Below are 21280 nucleotides of genomic sequence, written 5' to 3' on the forward strand. Positions count from 1 at the left end.
AATTATAATACCAGATAAGAAGCATGAAGGTACGCCCTCTGTCTCTTAATTATAATACCAGATAAGAAGCATGAAGGTACGCCCTCTGTCTCTTAATTATAATACCAGATAGGAAGCATGAAGGTACGCCCTCTGTCTCTTAATTATAATACCAGATAAGAAGCATGAAGGTACGCCCTCTGTCTCTTAATTATAATACCAGATAAGAAGCATGAAGGTACGCCCTCTGTCTCTTAATTATAATACCAGATAAGAAGCATGAAGGTACGCCCTCTGTCTCTTAATTATAATACCAGATAAGAAGCATGAAGGTACGCCCTCTGTCTCTTAATTATAATACCAGATAGGAAGCATGAAGGTACGCCCTCTGTCTCTTAATTATAATACCAGATAGGAAGCATGAATGTACGCCCTCTGTCTCTTAATTATAATACCAGATAAGAAGCATGAAGGTACGCCCTCTGTCTCTTAATTATAATACCAGATAGGAAGCATGAATGTACGCCCTCTGTCTCTTAATTATAATACCAGATAAGAAGCATGAAGGTACGCCCTCTGTCTCTTAATTATAATACCAGATAAGAAGCATGAAGGTACGCCCTCTGTCTCTTAATTATAATACCAGATAAGAAGCATGAAGGTACGCCCTCTGTCTCTTAATTATAATACCAGATAGGAAGCATGAAGGTACGCCCTCTGTCTCTTAATTATAATACCAGATAGGAAGCATGAAGGTACGCCCTCTGTCTCTTAATTATAATACCAGATAGGAAGCATGAATGTACGCCCTCTGTCTCTTAATTATAATACCAGATAGGAAGCATGAATGTACGCCCTCTGTCTCTTAATTATAATACCAGATAGGAAGCATGAAGGTACGCCCTCTGTCTCTTAATTATAATACCAGATAGGAAGCATGAATGTACGCCCTCTGTCTCTTAATTATAATACCAGATAAGAAGCATGAAGGTACGCCCTCTGTCTCTTAATTATAATACCAGATAGGAAGCATGAAGGTACGCCCTCTGTCTCTTAATTATAATACCAGATAGGAAGCATGAATGTACGCCCTCTGTCTCTTAATTATAATACCAGATAAGAAGCATGAAGGTACGCCCTCTGTCTCTTAATTATAATACCAGATAAGAAGCATGAAGGTACGCCCTCTGTCTCTTAATTATAATACCAGATAAGAAGCATGAAGGTACGCCCTCTGTCTCTTAATTATAATACCAGATAGGAAGCATGAAGGTACGCCCTCTGTCTCTTAATTATAATACCAGATAGGAAGCATGAATGTACGCCCTCTGTCTCTTAATTATAATACCAGATAAGAAGCATGAAGGTACGCCCTCTGTCTCTTAATTATAATACCAGATAAGAAGCATGAATGTACGCCCTCTGTCTCTTAATTATAATACCAGATAAGAAGCATGAAGGTACGCCCTCTGTCTCTTAATTATAATACCAGATAAGAAGCATGAAGGTACGCCCTCTGTCTCTTAATTATAATACCAGATAAGAAGCATGAAGGTACGCCCTCTGTCTCTTAATTATAATACCAGATAGGAAGCATGAAGGTACGCCCTCTGTCTCTTAATTATAATACCAGATATGTAGCATGAAGGTACGCCCTCTGTCTCTTAATTATAATACCAGATAAGAAGCATGAAGGTACGCCCTCTGTCTCTTAATTATAATACCAGATAAGAAGCATGAAGGTACGCCCTCTGTCTCTTAATTATAATACCAGATAGGAAGCATGAATGTACGCCCTCTGTCTCTTAATTATAATACCAGATAAGAAGCATGAAGGTACGCCCTCTGTCTCTTAATTATAATACCAGATAAGAAGCATGAAGGTACGCCCTCTGTCTCTTAATTATAATACCAGATAGGAAGCATGAATGTACGCCCTCTGTCTCTTAATTATAATACCAGATAAGAAGCATGAAGGTACGCCCTCTGTCTCTTAATTATAATACCAAATAAGAAGCATGAAGGTACGCCCTGTCTCTTAATTATAATACCAAATAAGAAGCATGAAGGTACGCCCTCTGTCTCTTAATTATAATACCAAATAAGAAGCATGAATGTACGCCCTCTGTCTCTTAATTATAATACCAAATAAGAAGCATGAATGTACGCCCTCTGTCTCTTAATTATAATACCAAATAAGAAGCATGAAGGTACGCCCTCTGTCTCTTAATTATAATACCAGATAGGAAGCATGAAGGTACGCCCTCTGTCTCTTAATTATAATACCAAATAAGAAGCATGAAGGTACGCCCTCTGTCTCTTAATTATAATACCAGATAGGAAGCATGAATGTACGCCCTCTGTCTCTTAATTATAATACCAAATAGGAAGCATGAATGTACGCCCTCTGTCTCTTAATTATAATACCAAATAAGAAGCATGAAGGTACGCCCTCTGTCTCTTAATTATAATACCAGATAGGAAGTATGAATGTACGCCCTCTGTCTCTTAATTATAATACCAGATAGGAAGCATGAATGTACGCCCTCTGTCTCTTAATTATAATACCAGATAGGAAGCATGAATGTACGCCCTCTGTGTCTTAATTATAATACCAGATAAGAAGCATGATTTTACGCCCTCTATCTCTACCTTATAAGACCAAACAACAAACATGATTGTACGCCTTTTATCTCTATCTTATAACGCCAAACAATAAACATGAATGTACGCCCTCTATCTGTAACTTATAAAGTCAGCTTCTTAAGGTTTTCTTCTTTTACTAGTGTGGTGGAAATTATTTTTTTCCTAATAGAGAAAAACAAAACAAACCAGAACAAACAACTCAAACCATCAACTGCAATTTATTTAATGTTTTGAAGTTTACTTGTGATTCATTAGTGAAGATTTGTATTTCCGTTATATGGCTGACAACAGTGCATACAGCTGAATACATTAAAAAATATATATTTCTGCACCTGTTTTCTTTGTGACATCAGAGTGAAATAAACACTTCAGTTAATTGCCAACTCAAGAGAAAAGATCTTATGGTTTCGTAAAGCCAGGTTTCTACAAATAAAGACCAAAGTTTCAATGTTAGTTCTGTGCATAAATTACGTCTCGCGCCATTCTTGTTATGAATTATAAATATTCAATAGCATTCTTGAATTAGTTAGATATGTCTGAAGTTGTTGGCGCGTGAGCAACACGATTTTGGTATTTTAAAGTACCGTTTACACAATGTAAAACAGAACTAGATGTTAGTCTAAGCATGTTAAATTCCAGTTAATGAAACCGAAACTTAGTTGGAAAGTTTTAGTGTGTAACCAAATTTAAAATGTAAGAGTTTCCCGGGTGTTCTTCTCAAATCGTTCTATCAAAACTCAGTTCTCACGACCGTATTTAATATATTAATTTAAAAAAATATATTAGTAAACAATTAGTTGCTATATGCAGTATTATTATACATATTATATGTAATATTATTATTATTATTATATGTAATATTATTATAATTATTATATGTAATATTATTATTATTGTTATATGTAATATTATTATTATTATTATATGTAATATTATTATTCTTATTATATGTAATATTATTATTATTGTTATATGTAATATTATTATTATTATTATATGTATTATTATTATTATTATATGTATTATTATTATTATTATATGTATTATTATTATTATTCTATGTATTATTATTATTATTCTATGTATTATTATAAATATATGTATTATTATGAATATCATATACATTATTATTATTGTATGTATCATTATAAAAATGTATTATTATGAATATCATATGCATTATTATTATTATTGTATGTATTATTATAAATATATGTATTATTATGAATATCATATGTATTATTATTATTATTAAACATTATCACCCGCTGCCGTATGTATAATTATATATATAATAGTATAAAGTCTTAATACCATTTGCAGTCAGTATTCAATATTTTAAAGTGTTCAAACCCTCTGTTCTATATGCTACTATATAATATTGTTATCCTTTACTGGATATACCCTTATAATATATTCATATCCGCTACTGTATTGAACACTTAGTAAAATTGTGATACCTATGAAGCTGTTTTTTGTGTAATTATAAACTTATGTTTAGTTGCTGTGTGATAAAGTATTGTAGAGCTAATATTTGTGAAGTAATCAGAATATATGATTCAAAGAGATCATTTACGGTTTAATACGTTGCTTGACAATAAAAATAACCCAAGTGTTCCGAAGGTGTCTTTTCAGACGGGAGGGGAAGTAAATCATGGGGAAACCATTTTGGTTTGAATTTCATCACAGCAGTTCGTTTAAAGAAATATAAATAAATTAACAACTGTAATTATAACTTATTTCTCTCATTATACGGAAACTAATTCCAAATTATGACCGGTGGAGATAATACTGGTATTCGTAGCTATGTGGTTTCAAATTAATGATTAACTTTGAAACACGAAAATTCTAATTACACCTAAGATATGCTGGAATAAAGTATGCTTTGGAAAAGGTAATTTGGTTTAGTACGTCTTATAACGTGTATAAAAGTCAGTCAAAATGAAGATGAATTATTACACTAACAAGATATACGATATAACCGACTAAACCTCAGACAGATGAGAATTCATTGACTGACCAGCAGTAAGACTTGGGTCTTAATGGTGTTTCAATGTTTCCTAGCATCTGAAGATAATTTAATAATATTATTATTTCATAAAATGACCGTGTACACATGAAAATAACCACGTATATAAACATAAAATAAGACAACATTTATTACCGTTCATGAATCAACATTTGCAGAAGGATTATTGTTAACTAATCTGTGTCTCCTTACAATAATAATCCAAAGGTAGTTAGGGTTGACAAATTCCCTTAACTTTAGAAAGTTATAGTTTCATTTTATTTTCTGAATTAAACGGTATAATTTGGTGCTATTTTGTGTTATACGGCAAACGAATGACGGAGTTATATGCTGTAATTTGGTGCTGTTTTGTGTTATACGGCAAACGAATGACGGAGTTATATGCTGTAATTTGGAGCTGTTTTTTGTTATACGGCAAACGAATGACGGTGTTATATGCTGTAATTTGGTGCTATTTTGTGTTATAAGACACACAAATGACGGAGTTATATGCTGTAATTTGGAGCTGTTTTGTGTTATACGGCAAACGAATGACGGTGTTATATGCTGTAATTTGGTGCTATTTTGTGTTATAAGGCACACGAATGACGGAGTTATATGCTGTAATTTGGTGCTGTTTTGTATTATAAGACAAATGAATGACGGAGTTATATACTGTAATTTGTTCATACTTAAAATCTGTGGAAAATTTAAACACTCTATACCGATATGTATACACTGCTAGCCAAAATCTTAAGGCCAATGAACGTAAAGAAAAAAATATACATTTTGCGTTGTTAATCGGTAAACACGTAACGAAGTATAGTCATTTGTGTTCAATCATTAGCGTTGTCAACATCTCCCACTGACATCTCCTGTGTTACATCGGGTAAAAACATGACAAGGGTAAAAAGTTGACAGAGTTTGAACGTGGCAGAATTGTTGAGCTGTAAAAGCAAAGTCTCTCTCAACGTATCATCACTGGTGAGAATGGGTGTAGTAAAACTGATGTTGTAAATTTATTAAAAGACCCTGAGGGATACGGAACAAGAATTTCAAGTGGTCCGCCCAAGAAAATTTCGCCAGTGTTGAGCAGGAGGATTCGACGGGTTGTCCGACAAGACACCAGCCGATCGTCGAACCAGATTAAGGCCCTTACGGACGCAAAATGTAGCTCAAGAACAATCAGATGACATCTAAGAGAGAAAGGCTTTACAAACCGTAAACGTCTTCAAAGGCCACGCTTCCATCCCCACCACGAAACAGCTCGGTTAGACTTTGCTGAGAAGCACCAACATGGGATGTAGAAAAGTGGAAGGTTTTGTTCTCTGATGAGAAAAAAATTTAACCTGGATGGTCCAGATGGCTTCCAACGTTACTGGCGCGATAAAGATATCCCACCGGAGACATTTTCTACACGACACAGCGGAGGAGGTTCCATCATGGTCTGGGGTGCTTTATCCTTCCATAGAACAATGGAGCTTCAGGTTATACAGGGGCGTCAAACAGCAGCTGGCTACATTGGAATATTGAAGAGAGCATCCTTATTGACTGAAGACCCTCGCAGGTGTAGAAATGACTGGATATTTCAGCAGGACAACGCTGTAATCCACAATGACCACAGGACAAAGGACTTTTTCATGGCGAATAACGTGATTCTTTTGGATCGTCCAGCTTGTTCGCCCGAACTGAACCCCATTGAAAATGTTTGGGGGTGGATGGCAAGGGAAGTATATAGAAATGGACTTCAATCCCAAATAGTGTATGATATTCGTGAAGCCGTCTTCACCACTTGGAATAACATTCCAGCCAGCCTTCTGCAAACGCTTATATCGACCATGCTAAAGCGAATGTTTGAAGTTATTCGCAATGACCGCTGTGCAACTCACTACTAAGACCTCTTGTTAGGCATTTCCTACCCTGTTTAGGAGTTCTTTTTGTATGGTCTTAAACTTTTGACCAGCTAGTATTTAGGCTAATTTCATAGTGTTCACATTTTCCTTATTAAATTCTAAAAAATGTTTTTATTTTTATTTTCCCTTTTCGTATTTTCATCTTTCGAAGCTCTATTGAAATGAGTGGTTGAGTCTAACAACACAAAATACATATTTATTCTTTATGTTCATTGGCCTTAAGATTTTGGCCAGCAGTTTATTTGTAGCTCTATATTTCTTTAGTAGCAATTGTTCTATTACAATTGGATTCAGGAGAAAATATTCAGTTATCGTTGTTCTGTTCTAACAAGATTTAAGGAGAAAATATTTAGTTGTCGTTGTTCTGTTCTAACAAGATTTAAAAAGAAAATATTCAGTTGTCGTTGTTCTGTTCTAACAAGATTTAAGGAGAAAATATTGAGTAGTGGTTGCTCTATTCTGACACAATTCAAGGAGAAATATTGAGTAGTGGTTGTTCTATTCTGACACAATTCAAGGAGAAATATTGAGTAATGGTTGTTCTATTCTGACACAATTCAAGGAGAAATATTGAGTAGTGGTTGTTCTATTCTGACACAATTCAAGGAGAAATATTGAGTTGTGGTTATTCTATTCTGACACAATTCAAGGAGAAATATTGAGTAGTGGTTGTTCTATTCTGACACAATTCAAGGAGAAATATTGAGTAGTGGTTGTTCTATTCTGACACAATTCAAGGAGAAATATTGAGTAGTGGTTCTATTCTGACACAATTCAAGGAGAAATATTGAGTAGTGGTTGTTCTATTCTGACACAATTCAAGGAGAAATATTGAGTAGTGGTTGTTCTATTCTGACACAATTCAAGGAGAAATATTGAGTAGTGGTTGCTCTATTCTGACACAATTCAAGGAGAAATATTGAGTAGTGGTTGTTCTATTCTGACACAATTCAAGGAGAAATATTGAGTAATGGTTGTTATATTCTGACACAATTCAAGGAGAAATATTGAGTAGTGGTTGTTCTATTCTGACACAATTTAAGGAGAAATATTGAGTTGTGGTTATTCTATTCTGACACAATTCAAGGAGAAATATTGAGTAGTGGTTCTATTCTGACACAATTCAAGGAGAAATATTGAGTAGTGGTTGTTCTTGCTAACAAGATTAAATGGGAAATGTTTTGTAGTGGTTGTTATAACAGGATTCAAGGGGGGATATTTCTATTCGATTTATCATGTGTTTGGTTTACTTTTAAAAATCATAAATACTTCAGCCAGCTGTTATGGTGTCTCTTGTTAAACGAAAGTCTTCAGCCAGCTGTTATGGTGTCTCTTGTTAAACGAAAGTCTGAGCTAGTGATTACTTACAGTATTCTGATTTGGTGAATGTTTTAAAGTGTTAAAGTTTTAAGACTCGACATAAATGTCTTTCTTTCTCTTTGCTACGTAGTCTGAAGTTTGGTTAGGATTAACTTAAATTTTGATTATGACATGGTTTAACACACTGAATAGAGAGGAATTCTATTAACTGTAGAACAGAGACTGAAGTATTTCAAAACAATCGACAAGTTTATGTTTCCTAGTTTTTTGTGAATTTTCCTGTTTAGTATTTCAAATATTCGGTTTTACGTACTCTTCCGAAATCTTTATTGGGTAATATTTACCCCAAAAACTCCTTTATTGTTGGCTAACTTAATATCAAAATTCAGTGTGATTTATAATTGTTTCGTTTGGATTAAGATTGGATTATTACTAATCTCTAATTTTAAAGCATCGTTTGGTTTAAAACAGATTATTACAACCAAACATCGTTGAAATTGACTTTTTCTGTACTGATACCTTCTAAACGTTTCAACATGAGCAATTCAGATTACATATTCAACACTTGTTTGGTGCAGGTCAGAAACGGAATAATTATGTTGGTTTTAAATTATGCAGAAGTTTTGGCCTTTTTACTCTCACTCTGGATTAAACTGCTTCTTGTAGTCATTTCTTAAGAACTATATTCCTGCCTGAATTTTGAAGTAATTAGCTTTCTAGAAATGTACATGGGTTAACCAGTAGAATTGTGATTCATGAATTAAATTATTGGAAAGTTGCAAGCACCCATTTTGTAAATAAAAAAGAGGAGTGTCTTATGTTCCAGGTAATCAGATTACCACGAGCGAAAATGTGTTTGTTGACTCCCGGAAGAATTCTAACAACAGAAAGAGCGGTGAGTTTTACATCAAAGTCACTTTTTTTAACTTAATGTTTCCCAAAATTTTGTTTAATTAAACTGTCTCAAAGCAGGGCTGTCGAATAAACTTGTTCAAGGAAGGAAAAAAAAAAGAATATTCGATTTACCCCCTCTAGTGGTTGTAGAAAATGGAAATACACGAACTTCATCATCTTTAGTTTGTTGTAGTTTTTTAACAAACTCACTACAGCTTCCCTTATCAGATTAGGTAAACTACGCTATGAATTTATGTAATATTTACTTTATCAACTGTCACGCGGTGTTTATAAATACGTGTACATATACGAATTGCAGGAACCAACTTGCATTTTAAATATTAAAAAAATAAATAAGAAGTTAAAGCTATATCATCTGGTTTACCACTTGTCAGTTGCACCAATCCTAAGTATTCTTGAAATTCTGAGTAAAATACATTTCAAATTACCATACAACTTGCCTTTTTTGTTAAGAAATGCTAAGTTTTTTGTAGATTTTAGCAGCACTGGAACTACTGGTCAACAAATACTAAAGAAGTCAGATCTAAGAAGTCAGATCTAAGTCTCTGACTTCTAACAGCAATACAACAACAACAACAAAAATGTAGATTATGACACAAGAAAATGTTTTATCGTTTTTGACCACAGTTATATTATCTTTGAATAAACATTTGTAAAACCCTTTCATTACGGGTTGGGTGAAATTCACCCAGTTCGTAACCATGTAAGTAATTGCACTGTGATTTTTTGATAAGGTACGCATATCTTTACAAAGTTTTGCAAGTTACTGGTAAACGCTGCAAGGCTTTCCTACACAAAATACCAGGGTATTGAATTAGCTATAAAGATTTTTTAATTAAAGGTTTTCTCATAAATTATTTTATTTCACGATGTTGCCTATCCAACATGCAAAGTAATTTTGATTTTAAGATTAAAATACTTTTATGCATCAGAACTTTTCAAGTATCACATGTAAAATATTTATAACCTCTTCATAACCTTCTTGTTGAAATATGAAACATTTCTTAAGAAAAACTGTATCTTTTATATGTTATTTTCACAACTGTATTTTTGTACGGTTGGTTCAGTTTGATCGACTTCGTAACCTCCATAAAAAATAGAAAGTGAATAAGAATTATGTTTTCTTTTATATATGCAAAACGGCTCCTTTGGGTTGAGAAAATATTTTACATGGAAGAGCGAACAACGTTTCGACGTTCTTCGGCAACTGACCGGAAGCTGACCACATATTTGAAAGGGGTTGTGTAACTGAGTGTCGAAATGTAGGGGCGGTATTAGATGTTTGAATATATAATTTTATTTATTTTATTATATTAATATTGGTATAAAGGCGTTCCTTTATATTGGTTTATTTTGGGTTTAAGTTGTTGTATAAGTAAGGCTTCTTTAATTTTGCGTTTGTTTATGTTTGTTTCTTTATTTAGTATTTGAGTGTTTTCTATGGTTATGTTGTGTTTATTTGACTTGCAGTGTTCGAAAACGTGTGAAGATTACTTTTTATGTTCTTTGAATCTGGTTTCCATTTTTCTACTTGTTTCTCCAAACGAGCCGTTTTTACATATTTCTCTACAAGTGGGTTTTTTTCGACATCACTGATTATGTTTTCTTTTCTCCAATGAATACAAATCGTAATAGGAAAGCAAAATTGTTTAGCATAAATAACTTAAATATCATAACATTTATGTGTAGTTATTTTTTTATTATATATATAGTGACGTTTTAGCATTGCTTGCCTAACATTACAGAAGTTGCAAATAAACGATACACGTACATTATGTTACCTTATCCAAGAATATAAAACTGGCGTATACAAAGTGACCTGTCTTGGCTGTGACTAGGATTTTGTAAAATACAGTCACATTTTTAGTTATTATAAATTTCATATGTATTTTCATCATTGTTATTTACTAATAAGTTCTTAGTTTTCTTGAAACATAGAACAGTAAACAAACGATTATTTATTCTAGTTACAACCTTTGTACTCAGTTGCTGCTTGTCGTAGATTGCTAAGCCTGAAAAAAAATTCTCAGATGGAGTTTGTGAAACAAAATATTTTTTTCGGTTTTAGTTATACTTTTGAAATAATAAAAAAATATCACAAATTAATATTTCGAAACCATAGAGTTACACTATGATTTTTCAAGTTTAATAAGTAAGCTGTATTTAGGCCTAAAAGAATCTGAAATGTCGAGTAGACATTTTGAAAATTGGTGTCACGAGAAAGACATGACGTCATAATACTTGAAAATGACTGCTAAAGCCACTAGGAATACATTCTGAGCTTTTGATTGGTTATGCACGTCTCATAGACTGATGTGTTTGATTCAATACATAAGCGATATCTCAGTAAACAGAAAGAGTAGAAAATTCCTATTTGATATTCTAATTAGTATCAGTAAGTTGACTTCATAATTCGTAAGAAGCTATATATTTTGTATTTGAACATCACAAACATCTAATTTGAATGAGTGCTGCATTCGACGTACCAGATGACTCGGAATTTACGATTTCTTTTTATTATCTACATTTACATTAAGAAATTAAATAATGAGTCTTACTGAACTTTGATTTATAATCTACAATTTGATATCAAATTTGCTGGCACACATTCACAAAATTGTACTTCAATAAACTTTTGAATACGAGTTGACAAACGTGATATCGCACTGCTTTTGACCAGTCGCGACAAGGTCGTAAAAAAACATAAAGTGTAGAAAGTAAATATTATCTTAAACACGAACAAAAAATTATACATAAAACATTCATTAAAGTGTTTCAAACCCTTTATTTAATTATTATTGAAGTTCTACAATGATCCTGTTTTAGTTGTATTAGATTGTTAACTAGTGTTAGCTAGTTTTATGCTTGGAATAGTGTGGCTCAGCAAAACACATTTTAGTTGATAGTGGGTTAATTGTTTTATACAAGGTAGCTGGTTTACTAAACCGTTTTAGTGACCATAAAATGTCATAGTGACCACAACGCCTCACAGGTTTGTTATTTATTCCACAATCTTTGCACGAGGTACGTTTTTACAGCCAATAGAGCAAGAATGAAACTGCATTAGTCAAATATTAAATATCTGAGTTGCTTAGAGCAAGAATGAAACTAAATCAGTCAAATATTAAATATCTTAGTTGCTTAGAGCAAGAATAAAACTAAATCAGTCAAATATTAAATATCTGAGTTGCTTAGAGCAAGAATGAAACTATATCAGTCAAATATTAAATATCTTAGTTGCTTAGAGCAAGAATGAAACTAAATCAGTCAGATATTAAATATCTGAGTTGCTTAGAGCACGAATGAAACTAAATCAGTCAGATATTAAATATCTGTGTTGCTTAGAGCAAGAATGAAACTAAATCAGTCAAATATTAAATATCTGAGTTGCTTAGAGCAAGAATGAAACTAAATCAGTCAAATATTAAATATCTGAGTTGTTTAGAGCAAGAATGAAACTAAATCAGTCAAATATTAAATATCTTGAGTTGTTTAGAGCAAGAATGAAACTAAATCAGTAAATATTAAATATCTGAGTTGCTTAGAGCAAGAATGAAACTAAATCAGTCAAATATTAAATATCTGAGTTGCTTAGAGCAAGAATGAAACTAAATCAGTCAAATATTAAATATCTGAGTTGTTTAGAGCAAGAATGAAACTAAATCCGTCAAATATTAAATATTTGAGTTGTTTAGAGCAAGAATGAAACTAAATCAGTAAATATTAAATATCTGAGTTGCTTAGAGCAAGAATGAAACTAAATCAGTCAGATATTAAATATCTTAGTTGCTTAGAGCAAGAATAAAACTAAATTAGTCAAATATTAAATATCTGAGTTGCTTAGAGCAAGAATGAAACTATATCAGTCAAATATTAAATATCTTAGTTGCTTAGAGCAAGAATGAAACTAAATCAGTCAGATATTAAATATCTTAGTTGCTTAGAGCAAGAATAAAACTAAATTAGTCAAATATTAAATATCTGAGTTGCTTAGAGCAAGAATGAAACTATATCAGTCAAATATTAAATATCTTAGTTGCTTAGAGCAAGAATGAAACTAAATCAGTCAGATATTAAATATCTGAGTTGCTTAGAGCACGAATGAAACTAAATCAGTCAGATATTAAATATCTGAGTTGCTTAGAGCAAGAATGAAACTAAATCAGTCAAATATTAAATATCTGAGTTGTTTAGAGCAAGAATGAAACTAAATCCGTCAAATATTAAATATTTGAGTTGTTTAGAGCAAGAATGAAACTAAATCAGTAAATATTAAATATCTGAGTTGCTTAGAGCAAGAATGAAACTAAATCAGTCAAATATTAAATATCTGAGTTGTTTAGAGCAAGAATGAAACTAAATCCGTCAAATATTAAATATTTGAGTTGTTTAGAGCAAGAATGAAACTAAATCAGTAAATATTAAATATCTGAGTTGCTTAGAGCAAGAATGAAACTAAATCAGTCAGATATTAAATATCTGAGTTGATTAGAGCAAGAATAAAACAAATTAGTCAAATATTAAATATCTGAGTTGCTTAGAGCAAGAATGAAACTAAATCAATCAAATATTAAATATCTTAGTTGCTTAGAGCAAGAATGAAACTAAATCAGTCAAATATTAAATATCTGAGTTGCTTAGAGCAAGAATGAAACTAAATCCGTCAAATATTAAATATTTGAGTTGTTTAGAGCAAGAATGAAACTAAATCAGTCAAATATTAAATATCTGAGTTGCTTAGAGCAAGAATGAAACTAAATCAGTCAGATATTAAATATCTTAGTTGCTTAGAGCAAGAATAAAACTAAATTAGTCAAATATTAAATATCTGAGTTGCTTAGAGCAAGAATGAAACTATATCAGTCAAATATTAAATATCTTAGTTGCTTAGAGCAAGAATGAAACTAAATCAGTCAGATATTAAATATCTGAGTTGCTTAGAGCACGAATGAAACTAAATCAGTCAGATATTAAATATCTGAGTTGCTTAGAGCAAGAATGAAACTAAATCAGTCAAATATTAAATATCTGAGTTGCTTAGAGCAAGAATGAAACTAAATCAGTCAAATATTAAATATCTGAGTTGCTTAGAGCAAGAATGAAACTAAATCAGTCAGATATTAAATATCTGAGTTGCTTAGAGCAAGAATGAAACTAAATCAGTCAGATATTAAATATCTGAGTTGCTTAGAGCAAGAATAAAACTAAATTAGTCAAATATTAAATATCTGAGTTGCTTAGAGCAAGAATGAAACTAAATCAGTCAGATATTAAATATCTTAGTTGCTTAGAGCAAGAATGAAACTAAATCAGTCAAATATTAAATATCTGAGTTGCTTAGAGCAAGAATGAAACTACATAAGTCATATATTGAAAATTCGAAGTGTTTTCCTATTAAGAACTGTGAACATTTAGAAACTATGTACAATACGTGTTTGGTAACTAATATGTAACTTTATTTTGTTTTACCATTTTTGTTAATGTAACAGTTTCAATGTACTTTTATTTTGTGAGAATTTCGTCAGCTCAAAATTAGACTGTGGTTCAAATATGTAGAAGTGTTTTTTCTTTGTTACCTACAGTTGGTTAAACCTTCCTAAAAACAAGGGCTTTCCGTTTTGTATGTGTAGAAATTCTCATCTTGATCATAAAACAGTGATAACCTCAGTGATTGAACCTCTAATTCAAATAATACATTTTCTGATCTTGTAATATAATATTTATCACATTATTTCATATATCCAACGTGCTTATAATTGGAACATAAAAGTTGTAAGAAATTATTTTTTTTTGTTTGTAGTTAAGCACACAGCTACACAATGGACTATCTTTGTTACGTCTGTCATGGGTATCAAAACTCGGTTTTTTATTAAGCCTTCAGATTTACCGTTGTTTTTAAAGTTGATTATTATGAAATTGACACACGTGTAGCTTGTTTTGTTAGTACTCGTTTACTAGAATATTTTGTTTTCTATATTCATTATTATTTTGATAGTTTAGCTTCAATCTCAACGGGTGCTACACCTAAATAAAACTCATCCGAATTTTTGTTTTTCATATGTACAGATGACATTTCAACTGAGACGTTGGACAACAAAATGGACCATCAGTTTCCTTCCTCAGAAAATAATGTCATGAGTGAAGGTAATTATTATTCAATTTTTAATAATTAGATTAAGCAGTAACGGGTAAAGAATCTCAGAATGACAGTTTTCAGATTTCTATTCTGCAAATAAACACGTATCTTCTTTGGTTAATGTCATCAGAAAACTTCTAATTGATTCCATTCTGTTGTAGAGTCATCTAAAATTACTTTGTCACCACTGAATAACATAAAAAATAGAAGCTTAATCAGAAACCCACTTGAAATTAAAATGTATCTCAGAACAGCTGGTATGGGTATTGACATTTTTATTGGTAAGGAGAGAACAACGTTTTGACCTTCATAGGTTGTCTTCGGCTTAAGAAGACCTAGAAAGGTCGAAACGTTGTTCTCTCCTTACCAATAAAAGTTTAAATACCCATACCAGCCGTTCTGAGATATAGAAACATTCATGAAATTTCAAAATAATTCCTGGATGTCTTGCAGATAAAGACCTTTGTGGTTTTGTTTTATATAACACTAAAGTGATTTTAACCATATTTTTGTACAAGGTTATCTTGCTGATGTCAAGTGTGTTTAACTTATCCTGATATAATTTGCACCAATTCTCATTGAAATATGTTAATTAATAATTGGAAAACAAAGTAATGTAATTTTCTATTGATGCTTTACTACTTTATGCTAATTCTTAGTGTCTAAATAAAACTGTGTACACATTTTAATAAGAAGTCCAGCTTTGACTTAGATAATTGGATTTCTTATGCATTATATTAGTTTTAATCATCGTTTAGCTAGTTCGTAAATATACTACTTAGTAAATTAAGATTGAAGTCTGTATCGTGGAATAAACATTTTAGTAGATACCGAGCACATCAGAAAACGACCGGACTGAAGTTAAAATAAACGAAACAGTTTATAAATATAAGAAGGTATTTCACAACAGGATTCGATTGAGCCCAATGTTTAGCTTATCTTGAATTTTTTAGACTTATATTTAAGAATTGTGCGTCTTTTGTTAAACCTAGAGAAATAAAAAGAAATCCGTTTCTTCTCCATCCAGTTCTAAACTAGATGATGATCCGTCTTATAATCCATTTTATTTCTTCCTCAGAGAAAGATTCCAGCTCTGGAACACCGAACGGAGCTTTAACCATGAAAAATTCCTCAGGATTGTGTTATAAGATATCAATGATTCTACTGACAATTGGAGTGTCTTATGGCTACTTTTTCCTCTTGTCCCTCTCGCCGCACCAGAGTATTGTAAAAAAAAATATTTAACATCTGTAATGTTACACTACGCTTCCAACAATGTTAAAAGCTGTTTTTTCAACAATGTTTTGTTTTTCTATTTAGTTAACGCATCCAATGTTCTGTATTCTTTTCTGTTATTTTCGGATGGTAATTGTCTTCTTTGAATTCTAGTCAGCAAATCCTTTCTTAAACCTAAAAACAAATGGTATGAGGCCACTTTATCCATACATATGTAGCAGTATGGCCTTGAAATGTTTCAGTGAATGTTTCTTGTGATTCTCTAAAGTTCTATCTTATTAAATATTAAAACCTGTATTTTAGCTATAACACGTGTCCAACTTTGAGGGACAAAAAATCGTATATGTTAACGCCAGATCTCTTTTGATTAATGAAGTAACTTAATTTATTTAAACCACTACCAAACTGATAATTAGAAGTCATCAGTTGTAATACAGGAAAAACGAATTCACAGTTTGGACAACACTGATTCTGTGTTTAGTTAGAACACACTGAAGATTTGAAAATGTTAAGCCTATTTTTGAAACAGTGTTTTACATATCTTGTCAATGCCATATATTACTTTGTCTTGTTTACAGTAGACTAGTTATTTTTTGTATCTATGTCAATTACTGATATATTACAACACTATTACACTTCAAAGGAGCTTCCTAGCAGACTTTTCATGTAAACAAGTGTTATTTAGAGATATTTCACTCTATCAATATTAAAACTGTAAATCGGGTGTTCTTCAAAATTTCAATTTCAAAATTCTCGTGAACCGTAAATGCCAATGTTAAATTAAAATGTAATAGAACTGGTAACATTGGCAGCGTCCCTGTTAAACGTTTTTCAAACGGTTTTACTGGATGTCCCCATTTATCACTGTTCTAAACATTAACATTGGCAGCGCCCCTGTTAAACGTTTTTCAAACGGTTTTACTGGATGTCCCCATTTATCACTGTTCTAAACATTAAGTTTTAACAGACATATTTCGTAGAACAAAACTCGGACTGAACGAGGCTTAAGAGAAATATGCTTCCAGGGGGGGGGAGTATCTAGACATGTTGTCTTGGAAATTTTTCCAAGTTGATTGATTGTCTGACCTATTTATACTCCTTAGAATCTCTATCTATAATGAGTTACAAATCTTAGAATTTGTGTCTGTTTATAATGATTCATTATATTTAACCAGAGATTCGTATCAATTTGGTAAATCCGTAAACCTATAGAAATTGATTGAAGAGCCTGGGTAGATAAACACGATGGAAAGTGGGGACCTGGTCCTTATATTCCAACACTTATATAAATTTTTATTTATCTTTCACTCTTTATGGTGCAAACACCGAGCATACTAACTGAAGGAAAGACGTCGGATAAATGTATCATTCGGTGATTGCAGAGAGGCGAGCGGAATATACCACATGTGTCCGTTGAGCTAACTTGTTTTTCAAAGGCAGATTTACAAACGATAACTATATAACATTGAACTGTACTTCCGAAGCCCTCGAAGATGGGCTGTTTAGGCTATTATATGTATATTTAGGTGATCTTGTAAATATCTGAGTAAACCTTAAGTGGGTCTTATTGTGTAAATCCGTGTTTAATTAGAACAACTTTCTTTGAACACAGAAAGAAGTGCCAAAAGACACATCATATTCCAGACTTGATCGGGTCATGTTCATATTAACGTCATTTAGTATATGTATATATATTCGTGTCTGTAGATGATTGGCGGAGGTCCCTATGAAGCTTCGACTCTGTTATATTTGTTAAGTTGTAACAAACCAGTGTTCAAGTTGAACACAGTTATATTAGATTGTAATTCTCAAAAGTACTGCAAATGTTTCATATATTCTTCAGATAATTTTCCCGGTTTCTTATATATTCTAGATTCGAAACTGTTTTTATATGATTTAGAATACCCGGATACTTTGTTATGCTCGAAGATAGCCAGATGTTTAGATATGCTTTAGAATAACCAGATATTCATCTACGTTTTGAGATATTCGAATATTCTACAATATATTGGGATATCTGGCTGTTCATCCATGTTTTGAGATATTCGAATATTCTACAATACATTGGGATATCTGGCTGTTCATCCATGTTTTGAGATATTCGAATATTCTACAATACATTGGGATATCTGGCTGTTCATCCATGTTTTGAGATATTTGAATATTCTACAATACATTGGGATATCTGGCTGTTCATCCATGTTTTGAGATATTCGAATATTCTACAATACATTGGGATATCTGGCTGTTCATCCATGTTTTGAGATATTCGAATATTCTACAATACATTGGGATATCTGGCTGTTCATCCATGTTTTGAGATATTCGAATATTCTACAATACATTGGGATATCTGGCTGTTCATCCATGTTTTGAGATATTCGAATATTCTACAATACATTGGGATATCTGGCTGTTCATCCATGTTTTGAGATATTCGAATATTCTACAATACATTGGGATATCTGGCTGTTCATCCATGTTTTGAGATATTCGAATATTCTACAATACATTGGGATATCTGGCTGTTCATCCATGTTTTGAGATATTCGAATATTCTACAATACATTGGGATATCTGGCTGTTCATCCATGTTTTGAGATATTCGAATATTCTACAATACATTGGGATATCTGGCTGTTCATCTATGTTTTGAGATATTCGAATATTCTACAATACATTGGGATACCTGGCTGTTCATCCATGTTTTGAGATATTCGAATATTCTACAATACATTGGGATATCTGGCTGTTCATCTATGTTTTGAGATATTCGAATATTCTACAATACATTGGGATACCTGGCTGTTCATCCATGTTTTGAGATATTCAAATATTCTACTATACATTGGGATATCTGGCTGTTCATCCATGTTTTGAGATATTCGAATATTCTACTGTACATTGGGATATCTGGCTGTTCATTTATATTCTACTTTATCCGGATATTTTGCAATATTTTGGGAAATCCGGGTATTTTGTCATGCACTAGAATGTCTGTAAACATGGAATTATTAAATATTTGAGTATTGTTAATGGACTCCACCCACATTGGCAGCTGTTACACCACAAAATGTATTTATGTAAGATGTTTCTAATTCTTTCCACATCCGGGGTAAACTTTGAATACGTTACTACAAAACAGCATAAAAATGACTTTAATTATACATGTTAAACATCAAAAGATACAGGTCTACATTAGCTCTCACTGGTACTTTAATTATACATGTTAAACATCAAAAGATGCAGGTCTACATTAGCTCTCACTGGTACTTTAATTATACATGTTAAACATCACAAGATACAGGTCTACATTAGCTCTCACTGGTACTTTAATTATACATGTTAAACATCAAAAGATACAGGTCTACATTAGCTCTCACTGGTACTTTAATTATACATGTTAAACATCAAAAGATGCAGGTCTACATTAGCTGTCAATGGTACTCTAATTATACATGTTAAACATCAAAAGATACAGGTCTACATTAGCTCTCACTGGTACTTTAATTATTCATGTTAAACATCAAAAGATACAGGTCTACATTAGCTCTCACTGGTACTTTAATTATACATGTTAAGCATCAAAAGATACAGGTCTACATTAGCTCTCACTGGTACTTTAATTATACATGTTAAACATCAAAAGATGCAGGTCTACATTAGCTCTCACTGGTACTTTAATTATACATGTTAAACATCAAAAGATACAGGTTTACATTAGCTCTCACTGATTTTTATACATGTTAAACATAACCTTTCCATGTTTCTTGTTGGGATTTTCTCATAACCGAAACGAGTACAAACGAGAAGGCTCTTATCACGTGATCTTAAAAATTGGTACATTTACTTTATGAATTATTGTTTCACTTTCTCTCTTCAAAGAATGTTCCCGTTCCCCGTATATCTTGAAATAGTTTGATTTCCCAAGCTTCCAACGTGTATATCCATCTCAATGCTAACGCGTTATTGACTTATATCTAACTTCCAAGATATAAAACAACTACAACCAGAACTGGTAACAGCAAATAGTATCAAATGGAAACTTTGTTAGACTGGATAAACATTCTCCAGGGAATACAGTTGTTTCTGATGATAATCTACTGAATATTTCATTTAGAATGGGGAAGCAGTAACTTAATTTAAGACCAATCTTATCTTATTGTCTCAATGTAACAACGACTGCATGGATGTTGAACAGCGTCAAGTCCTACTAGATAGAAAGGCTTGTGAGTGAACCAATGTAGAAAGTTTATTTTTCTAAATGTTAGATTTACTTGAATTACTATCAGTTATTGATTTCTTATCTTTAGTATTCTTTAGTACAATCTAACGGAACATTTATTTCAACTAGGAGTGATGAATTAAAGTATTATGATATATTCAAATGTGATGTAATATCTCAGAACCATTCAGTACGTTAAGAATGAAGAGGAGAAGACAAATAAATCTGTCTCAAAATACAATCAGAAAATAATACAGAAATTTAAAGTTGGATGAACCATCAGATACCAACATCCGACCATAATGCTTTTCGCGGAAACGAGCTGCTTCATGGAATGGTTTTGGCGGGAAAATATCGCAAAGTAGGGTTGGAACACTGATAAGGTAGTGAATTAATCCTGGTGTTTTTATAGTTCATTATATTAAATGCACATAGTACATGTTCCTTTTAAATTAACTTATGAATCCCGCTGTTAGTGGAAGTTTTGGTTATAATAATTGGTAAAGTAAACCAATTTTTATAAAGTTCGATACTGCAGCTAAACGTGGGTCCTGTTCATTTCAAAGTAACTTGCCCTTTGTGGAAATGTTTGTGTAGTTATTGGCTCAATAACAATTCCCTGTTATATTTCGCACTTTGATGGTGATGCTTCTGAATGAAGATGTTTATCGTGTTTATTTATATTCAGTAAAATTACTGTATCTCAATATTCTTCCACACTGTTTATGTTATTTCTGAAATGTATTCATTTATTCGTGTAATCAAATAGGGCGTATTTAATTATACAGAAACTGAGCTCTACCGAACACTTGTTTCCACTAAAAACACTTTTCTAGATAGGCTGAAAAAAATTCATATTATTGTTTCGTACGTATAACTGCTTTCCATCCGCTGAAATGTAT

General features: G+C 32.1%; 1 protein-coding gene across 1 annotated transcript in view; it reads left to right on the forward strand.

Moving 5' to 3' along the window:
• The window catches only part of LOC143242503 (lachesin-like), a 57987-nt gene extending 38107 nt beyond the window's left edge, over nt 1–19880 (forward strand). The window contains exons 7-9 of the mRNA XM_076485935.1: nt 8693–8761; nt 14848–14925; nt 15996–19880. Coding sequence (XP_076342050.1) covers nt 8693–8761; nt 14848–14925; nt 15996–16162 — 314 coding nt within the window. The 3' untranslated portion in view covers nt 16163–19880. The remainder of the gene's footprint in view (nt 1–8692; nt 8762–14847; nt 14926–15995) is intronic.
• The last annotated feature ends 1400 nt before the right edge of the window (nt 19881–21280 follow it).

The sequence above is a fragment of the Tachypleus tridentatus genome, unplaced genomic scaffold (genome assembly GCF_004210375.1).
Source record: "Tachypleus tridentatus isolate NWPU-2018 unplaced genomic scaffold, ASM421037v1 Hic_cluster_2, whole genome shotgun sequence".
Taxonomy (NCBI): Eukaryota; Metazoa; Arthropoda; class Merostomata; order Xiphosura; family Limulidae; genus Tachypleus; species Tachypleus tridentatus.